Raw genomic sequence first — 9,711 nt, 5'->3', positions numbered from 1 at the left:
GGTTGGACTCATAGTAGGTGGGCATTCCAACCCGAGGGTTGTGGGCCAGGAATATTCCATCCTGGTAGGATGATTGGACTCATAGTAGGTGGGCATTCCAACCTGATGGTTGAGGGCCTGGGGGTATTCCATCCCGAGGGATGATTGGACCCATAGTAGTTATTGTATGTATAGGTGTGTGGGCATTCCAACCCGATGGTTGTGGGCCAGGAGTATTCCATCCCGGTAGGATAATTGTACTCATAGTAGGTAGGCATTCCAACCCGATGGTTGAGGGCCTGGGGTATTCCAACCTGATGGTTGAACGGACCCATAGTATGTTGTTCATTGTTGTATGTGTATGGTTATGTGTGTACGGGTATTTTGGGGGAACTCACTAAGCTTTCGAGCTTACGGTTTTCAGTTTATTGTTTCAGGTACATCAGGTGATCGTGGCAAGGCAAAGGCGTGATCGTACCGCTCCTCATATTTTATGATTTTGTGATTTGGTTCTGGGGATACTCTGATGTTTAAACTATTTTGAAAACAAGTTGTAATAACTTAATGGTTTTGAATGGGTTAAAATGTTTTAAATTGGCTTAAATTTTATGGGTGTTACATTTTTAATGATTTAAACTGTATATGTATTTATATCTATAAAATATGTTGAGTAAAACATGGGTAGATTAATGATGAAAGCTGATATAGAGGAATATTAGCAGTATGGACATAGTGCCCTATAGGTGAACATTGGCAGCAATGGACTTAGTACCCTATAGATGAGCATTGGCAGCTGCACCACAACTTGTAGATGTTTATAATATACGATGTACTCTAAACATCCTAGCAGCTGCGCTCCAAGGATAGTGTCGGTAGCTGCGCCTAATAGAGAACATCATAACCATGGCAGTTGCGCCTAAAGGACAATACCGGCAGTTGCGCCTCATAGAGAATCTCACAATTCTGGCAGCTGCGCCTAAATGATAATATTAGCAGCCATGCTTGACAACTGTGTCATTGGCAACGATAGACTTCATGCCTATTCCTTAGGATAATCCTTAGGAATGAATGAACGATGAATAGCTGATTCTTAGGGTAGATCCTTATAAGTAAAGAAGATAACGGGGATGGGTAATTGGGTTGATTGTTTGATGTTTAAACATAATAATTACATTATTGTGGGTTGAAAACCCTATGTACTCACCAGGTTTCCCAACCTGACCCACTCAAGCTTATTTGTATCACAGGTGTCGATATGAAGCTACTTTACACTGAGGGATTTAAAAGAGATGTAGATCACTAGTGTAAATGAATATAAGATCTGTTTATGCTTATGTTTCTGTATTGACGATGACATCCCAAATGTTTTAAAATGGATAAAAATACATTTCTTCGGAAATGCTTTGATAACGTATTTATCATGTTTTTCTAGGAACAAATTCCGCAACATTTTTATTAAAAGAGGTACTCTGATTTTTATAAAGCATAAACAAAATCGGTCTTTTCTGACCTTGAAAATGGGGATGTCACATTACAGCTACCCCATAACCACTTTTCTTAGGTAAATTCGTAGGAATATCACCAATTGAAAGACCATACGTGTCATGAACACCTCTCCTAGTAACATGAATATCATTGTTCTTGATACGAAGTACATTCTCTTTTCATCATATCTCTCAAGAACCCACAAACAAATTTCCCTACTAAACTTTTTAACCACAAATTCTTCAAGAAATCCAAACCCTATTTCCGTAACTACAACTTTATGATTATCATTAAGGATTCTATAGATAGTAGAGATTAAACCTGATGGATTCCTATATGTAATTTCAACATTCTTAACATTTACTTGACAAACAACATGAGCAGAAACAAAATTATATTCATCCATACTTGTAATGACTTTGGCAAAAAGAATTTAACTTTAACAAGTTTGACTGATGAAGCTCCTTTGGACGAAGATGAAGTATCTACCAAAGAATTAGACCTTAATGAAGTCTTTCTGTTAGAAGAAAGATCAACAAAATTTTCTTTTGCATCTTTTGGAAGAGATAATCTCTTCATTTTCTTTGATTCAACTACATATAAATACAACACAACAAAAACTGATGTTAAAAAAAACTAATATTAAAACAACATCAAGGAATAAAAAAAAAGCTTGTAGATAAGAATTAAGAAAAAAAAAATGTAATATAGTATTATCATTTGATTGATTACAAAAGATATTTTCAAACATGAAAAATAAGTTAGGTTACTTAGGATAACAAAATAAACATCTAAAGTGATATTTAACACTGCTAAAACAAAAAACTATGAATTCTTTATATAAACATAGATAACAACTACATTTTTTGAATCATTTTTAAATAAAAACGTAAAACAGATAATAACATCATCATACCTACATAGAAACTACAAAGATGAATCAATATATGAAAACCAATCGATAGAAACACAGTAAATAATCAGCTTAAACAAAATATTAATATAAAAAACTAACATTTTATATTAAAAACAAACAGATAAACATGAAAATTTGATAAAATTACGTTTATATAAACAAAAAAACTATATCTAAAAGTGACAATATTAACTAATCTAATAATTTACGCAAGATAAAACAAGAAACAAAATTTAAAATACTTCGATTAACACAAAATCGAACCAAAGCAAACAGAAAAACATGAATATCAAATATACAAGGAATTAGGGTTTCACAAATAATAAAACAATGAGAAGAAATCGAACAATCTGAACAACAATAAGAACAAAACGAAGCATTAAAAACTTCGATTAAGCAAAAACAGAGCAAATACGAACTAAAAAACATAAAAACTAAAAAATAAAAAATTATCTGCTTCCATAACAGCAAGAAGATAACGGCTAAGATTAACAACGAAGATTTGAACAATATTCTGAACTCGAATGAAGGATTAAACAATTGATAAATGATCGATAGCTTACTGATACGGTAAGAAAACGACGGATAATGAGGAGGAATAAGAGGGAAATGGAGTGAGGATTTTCTATATTGCAATTGACGATCATGCACTCAAAAGATTTACCCTTTGTAGGAAAATTCTAAAAAGTTGGAGATAATTTCAAAAATGTCAACACCGGTTTTAATTAAAATAAAAATAAATTGCAAAAAAATCATATTCAGTCGTCTTTTTTTGATGAATAGACACGATTAGGACTCAGAGTCCTCATCGAAAATAAAATGATCACCTGATCCTCTCTCTCTCTATATATATATATATATATATATATATATATATATATATATATATATATATATATATATATATATATATATATATATATATATATATATATATATCGTTTACCAGTGATAAAATTGATTTTATGTTCTCAACATTCAACCACTAAATTTCTCCTACTTTAAATATTGACCCCATAAAAAATAGTTATTGAAAATGCTAACATTTATTAGTTGATCAATTTTTTTCTTTGTTCTGTTTTCACCTTTTCTTCCAATTGTTATGATTCTCTCTTGTTTTGCCAGGAGGGAAGAAGAAGAAAAGGTTGTTTCCTTTTCCTTTTTTTCTTTTTCTTAATTCTATCTCCCATCTCTTAAGAATTTTATAGTTGGAAACTTGATATAATTAAAAAAAAAAAAAACAGCCAAGATGAATGATTTGTTCTCAAGTTCTTTTAAAAAAAATCTTGACGACATGGAGGCCGGTGGTGGCAGTGCCATGAACGACACCGTCGATCTTGATCAATTTTTCCAAGATGTGGAAAACGTGAAAGAAGACATGGTCGGAGTCGAGAAATTGTACAAAAAGCTACAAGAATCAAATGAGGAGAGTAAAACGGTCCATAACGCAAAAACAATGAAGCAACTCCGGGCCAAGATGGACTCGGATGTCGAGCAAGTATTAAAACGCGTGAAGGTCATCAAGGGGAAGCTAGTGGCCCTTGACAAATCAAATGTGGAGAATCGAAAGATTCCTGGTTGTGAACTAGGCTCATCTACGGATCGAACACGCACTTCTGTTGTTAGTGGTTTGGGAAAAAAACTTAAAACCATGATGGATAGTTTTCAGGCATTGCGTGCCCGGATGAATGATGAGTACAAGGAGACAGTCGGGAGAAGATACTTTACAATTACAGGTGAACAAGCAAACGATGAATTAATTGATAGTTTAATATCTAGTGGAGAAGGCGAAGATTTTCTTCAAAAAGCAATCCAAGAGCAGGGTAGGGGTCAAATCATGGATACAATTTCAGAAATTCAAGAAAGACATGACGCTGTAAAAGATATAGAGAAAAACTTGATAGAACTCCACCAAATCTTTTTGGATATGGCCGCATTGGTAGAAGCCCAAGGACAACAATTAAACGACATTGAGAGCAATGTGGCCCATGCGAGTTCATTTGTTCATCGTGGGACCGAGCAATTGGTGGAATCCCGAGAGTTGCAAAAGAGTTCAAGAAAATGTACTTTCATTGCTATTGCCCTTATCCTTGTGCTAATAATCGTTGCACTTTACCCCGTTTGGTTCCCCATGTTGATGGCAGGATAAAATGATGTGTTAGAAACCAGTTCCAAGTTTCCATCCCAATTTTCTTCTTAGAGGTGTATTTATTTTGTTTTTAGATTCTTTTTCTTTTTAAATGATTGTAGAAAATGTAAATTAGTATGTAAAAATATTTAAAAGATGTACAATGTTATTAGAAATGAGAAACAAGTTACATTATACAATCAATCAATTTTCACAATTTGAAGACAATTCATTACTTATTCGTTTGTGCCATTGAATAAATCAGATTTCATATCTACAATTGTCTTTACTCTTAAAACAATCAAACCTATTTATAGGTGAAAGGTGATATTTATCTTTTTACCTTTCGTTCTTTTAATTAATATAAATTTCCTATTCATACTACTTCAAAAAATGAATCAAACACATCAACTCCTAAACGACATAAAAGGGGAAGTCCTAGTCTTGAGGGAGTCTGTAGCCTGTTTGTTTTAGGCCTTAAAATAGCAATTGTAAATAAAAAAAAGGTCATTTCTAAAAAAATGAAAATTTAGCCACACGACGAAGTTTTTTCAAATTCTTGCCTTTTTTTACTTTTTAGCAGGTATCTTCATCTCCTCCATCTAAATTTCATTTTGTGATTCATATAACGACGATCGATCGAAGAAAAGTTGTTCGGAGCTGCCAAAATGGCGTCATCAATGGTTTCTCGTCAAGCTGCTAACGTACTCCGTATCTCCTCCCCTAGATCAGTTTCTCACGCCGCTTCATTTATCCAACGCCGTGGTCTCGCCGGCGCCGCCGGTACTGTACATCTCTCTCTCTCTCTCTCTCTCTCTCTCTCTCTCACACACACACACACACTAACAATATATGACCTAATCGTCTCTACATATCGATGTGCATTGTGGTTTTAACACCCTCACACGTATTTGGATTTGAATGATTGTGTTTATTTTCAGATCCTCATGGACCTCCAAAAGTGGCCTTCTGGAAAGATCCAATGAGTCCATCCAGGTGGAAGGAAGAGCATGTGAGTTCTCTATCTTTTTCTATGAATGTTGGATTAGATAATTGAAGGCATTAGGAATTTCACATGAATTTTAAAAATTATAATCTTTCACATTTGATAAGGTGGTTTTTACATTTGAGATTGATATGAATTTTAAAACATTTCCGGAAATCTTTTTTTGATAATCCATAAATCGTTTGATGAACTTGTACCTATGATGATGATTATTATATTTCTGTTTGCAGTTTGTTATTCTCTCTTTATCTGGCTGGGGATTGCTCATCTTTAGTGGATACAAGTTCTTCACCAGAGGCAAGAAGGATAAGGTATCTTCTTTTACTTGAAATCATAGCTTCATTACTAATGTGTGAAAAAACTTTATTAGAATCTTCCAGCATGATATAATTTTTCTGTCATGAATCAGTTTTGACCAGTCTTTTTACTGATCTCAGTTAATGTGTTTTTTGGGTTCAATTAATGAAGTTTTATTATGTTGACTTTTTTGTTTTTGTAAATAAGAAATTTATTAATCATGTCTTTCTCTTATCACAAGCAATAACTATTGATATATGGGGTTTTGAAGTTCAACTCTTTAAAATTTTGAGTTAAAGGGTTTTTAACCTTTTAAGAATTTCACAAGCTTAGTGTTGATTTGGGGCACATAATGAGAAATATCAACATACTTACTATTTTTATTATATTAGAATGTACTTTCTTTTTTACAATAATAGCAACATACTTACATTTTTACCCATAATAGGAATATGTAACACATGATAGCGACACAATTAAATTGTAATAGACATAAATGTCAACATACTTACAATTCTTTTCTCATAATAGCAACATTAATTACATTTAGGTTAGCGAAATACAAATATGTTTCTATTGTTGGTAAAAAAAAGTAACGTTGCTATCATCAGTTAAAAAATGGAAGTATGTTGCTATTATGGGTAAGAAAATATAACTACTTTGTTGAATTTGTTGTCATTGGCTTGTTTGTGTATTGCAGAAATCGGTGGAAGCATAAAACAAAGAAGTTGCAATTTTTTCGGAAGCTAATAAATCATTTATGCTTTTGCTGGATTCTATAAGAATCATGAGTTGTCCCTGAATATGTATGAATCTTGATCATAAATTCCTTAAGAATTATTATAGTCATATTTTGTGCATTTTTAAAATTGATTGATATAGACAACAAGTTTAATTGGTTTTTGTGATGATGTTGTAAACCGTGACGGGTCTTTTTGGCAATACACTTTAGAAACTAAATATGTTTAAATAATTATCATCATAAAATTAAATACTTACATACATATATCAATGAAATTCCTCCCTTTTTTAATAACAAAATAACCATATTTTATCGTTTAAAAAACTTTTTTGTTTCTAATTAATCTGGGTTAATGACTTGTAAGGTAATGAACTTTTGTAATTGTACACACTTACTCTCTAAACTTTCTTTTGTATGCGATTTATCATTGAATTTGTACAAATTGTTGTCAAAAGACCAATATGACTATCTATGGTGGAGTTATCAATTACAAAGCCGATATGGAAATAAGTAATTAAAATCTTATTAGATGTATATTACACCTCAATCGAAAGCGATTACATGAAACTTATTGGGCATTACACGTTATTACCCATTTACCCTCAATAAGTTAGAGCACAATCTCATTTCTTCCCTATAACTGCAATCCGATTATTCCCTAAACTCTATCTTCCCTCCATAAACAAAATCAATTTTTGTACCCAACCTTCAACGATGAGTTTGATGTTTAACAAAGATAAGCTATTAACAGTTTGTGTCTACTGCCATGGAACATTCGCCCCAAAGTCATTGGTCTACTTCGATTCAGATAGAACATGTGTGTGTGACATTGATTTTAGTTGCATGTGCTACTTAGAGTTCACCACGTTCCTTGAAAATCTCACAAGAGATAAAATCAAGGATGTATATTATGCCTTCCCCAAGAAAGATTGTTTGAGAGATTGAAATTTGCTTAACGATGGGGACTACAAAGAATTTCTTGACTTTGCCAACAAAAATGATAGGAAAATCATTCTTATGTCGACCACATGAACGAACTACTTCTTGATTGTATTGGGGATGAAGAACTTGAAGATCAAACATATGGTGTGACATCCCCATTTTCACGGTCAGAAAAGACCGATTTTGTTTATGCTTGTTTGAAAATCAGAGTAACATTTTACATAAAAGTGTTGCGGAATTTGTTCACAGTAAAACATGATAAATACGTTATCAAGGCATTTTCGAAGAAAAGTATTTTTATTCATTTTAAAACATTTGGGATGTCATCGTCAATACAGAAACATAAGCATAAACAGAACTTACATTCATTATTACTAGTGATTTATATCTCCTTAATCTCTCAGTGTAATGTGACTTCATATCAACACCTGTGATATAAATAAACTGAGTGGGTCAGCTTGGGAAACCTGGTGAGTACATAGGGTTTTCAACCCACAATAATATAATTATTATGTTTAAGCATCAAACAATCAACCCAATTACCCATCCCCATTATGTTCTTTACTCTTAAGGATCTACCCTAAGAATCAGCTATTCCTCGTTCATTTATTCCTAAGGATTATCCTAAGGAATCGGCACGAAATCCATCGTTGCCAGGGTTTTCTCAACTGGCACTAAATCCATAGTTACCAAGGTTTGCTCAACAGGTGCTAACTCCATAGTCGTCGGGGTTTACTCAACATGCGCTAACTCCATAGTCGCTGAGGGTTATCTCATTTATTGACAGTATCGTTTTCGAGAGTCCACTCGCAATACATGTCAATGGGTCTTTAGAGTACACCGGTGAACACATCGTTCACAACACCTACAAGTTGCGAGCCTGCTAGTGTTCCACTGGACTGTCTAGAATAGTCTGTGGTTGTCATCCATACTCTGCTAGATGACGGGGCCAACATTTGGGAACAAGGCTTCTCACATCGTCCACCTCTCACCCTTACCTCAACTCATCATCCAACTCATATTTCATCTACCCATGTTTTACCCAACATATTATGTAGATATAAAATACATATACAGTTTAAATTATTTAAAACATGTATAAAATTGTTCATCCAGCATAGATAGCAAGTATACAGATAATATTCACACATAGCACGTAATTTATATTAAATACTTCATATTTATGTGTAAGATGAAAGTAACTATGCACTCACCTGATTAGGTGGTGACTCGGTACTCGGACAGCACTTCGTTATCTCAAAACAATTTTTCCTTGACCAAAACCTAGTATCAATACCATTAGGGTTTAGTTCAGTATTCACCGAGACTAATTAATAGTCTAGCTATTATTATTATTATATAAGCGTTAAACAACACTATATAACTCATAATAATAGACCAAATAATTATTTTAAGGTCCTAATAATGTTACTTAAATAAAAGCTATATTAAAAATAGCGTAGGCGTAGCTCACTTATAGCGGGTTTTCTTAAAAACCGGGCTTTGCTCGGAGCAGCGTTTCCGAACCGAAAGACCCTTTTTCTCGGGGCTTCCTTTGGGTGCTAGGGGTTTTATCTAGGGTTTAGGGGGGGGGGTTTAGAAACCCTAGAGAGAGAAAGTACTTAGAGAGAGAAAGAGATTTGGTGTGAAAAATCCGAGAAATCTCGCATGTATTTATAGGGCCGGACTTCGGACCGTACACTGGGCGTACAACTCAACTACGCTGGGCGTAGTTCGGATAAGGGTTGCCAGCTGCGTCCAGCTGTCTCGCACTTCGGAGCCGGATAAGAAGCAGAGTACGCGGGACGTACTCAGCCTCGGACGCGGGGCGTAATTGCGAGGCTACGTGGCGTTCATCGGATGCGAGACCGTGGGGAGCAAGGGAAGGCTGGGATCATGCCACGTCATCATATCTCGCAGATTCACATCCCGACTTCTAAAATTCATAACTTTCGCATACGAGCTCAGTTTTCGACGTTATTTATATCCACGCGTAGGCGGGAACGTACTCTACAACTTTCGTTTGGACTCCGTCGGCTAATTTTGACTTTATTTTAAAAGTTATATTTTTAACAGGCCGGGACAGGATTGGTCCGTTAAAAATTCATAACTCCTTCATCCGACGTCCGTTTTAGTCTGTCTTTTTATCGTTACGCTACTATTAACGAGATCTTTAATTCTCGTTTAGGTTGTGTCGGCTAAAAACCGCCCGATCT

The 9,711-nt window shown here is 34.3% G+C and overlaps 2 protein-coding genes across 2 annotated transcripts; both read left to right on the top strand.

Moving 5' to 3' along the window:
• The first annotated feature begins 3,453 nt into the window (after positions 1-3,453).
• LOC145168538 (syntaxin-125-like) lies at positions 3,454-4,686 on the top strand. The gene has a single exon (XM_079087326.1). It carries the CDS (start codon positions 3,630-3,632, stop codon positions 4,527-4,529), a length of 900 nt encoding a protein of 299 aa, XP_078943452.1. The 5' UTR covers positions 3,454-3,629; the 3' UTR covers positions 4,530-4,686.
• Positions 4,687-5,062: 376 nt separating this feature from the next.
• Positions 5,063-6,714, top strand: LOC145168537 (uncharacterized). Its single transcript, XM_079087325.1, has 4 exons — positions 5,063-5,291; positions 5,450-5,520; positions 5,745-5,825; positions 6,512-6,714. The coding sequence occupies exons 1-4, from the start codon at positions 5,177-5,179 to the stop codon at positions 6,527-6,529; spliced, it is 285 nt and encodes a 94-aa protein (XP_078943451.1). The 5' UTR covers positions 5,063-5,176; the 3' UTR covers positions 6,530-6,714.
• The last annotated feature ends 2,997 nt before the right edge of the window (positions 6,715-9,711 follow it).

This window comes from Lactuca virosa, chromosome 4 (assembly GCF_052849685.1).
Source record: "Lactuca virosa cultivar CGN04683 chromosome 4, Lactuca_virosa_CGN04683_v6, whole genome shotgun sequence".
Lineage (NCBI taxonomy): Eukaryota > Viridiplantae > Streptophyta > Magnoliopsida > Asterales > Asteraceae > Lactuca > Lactuca virosa.
The sequence above is the reverse complement of the archived record's forward strand: the minus strand, read 5'-3'. Positions and strand labels throughout refer to the sequence as shown.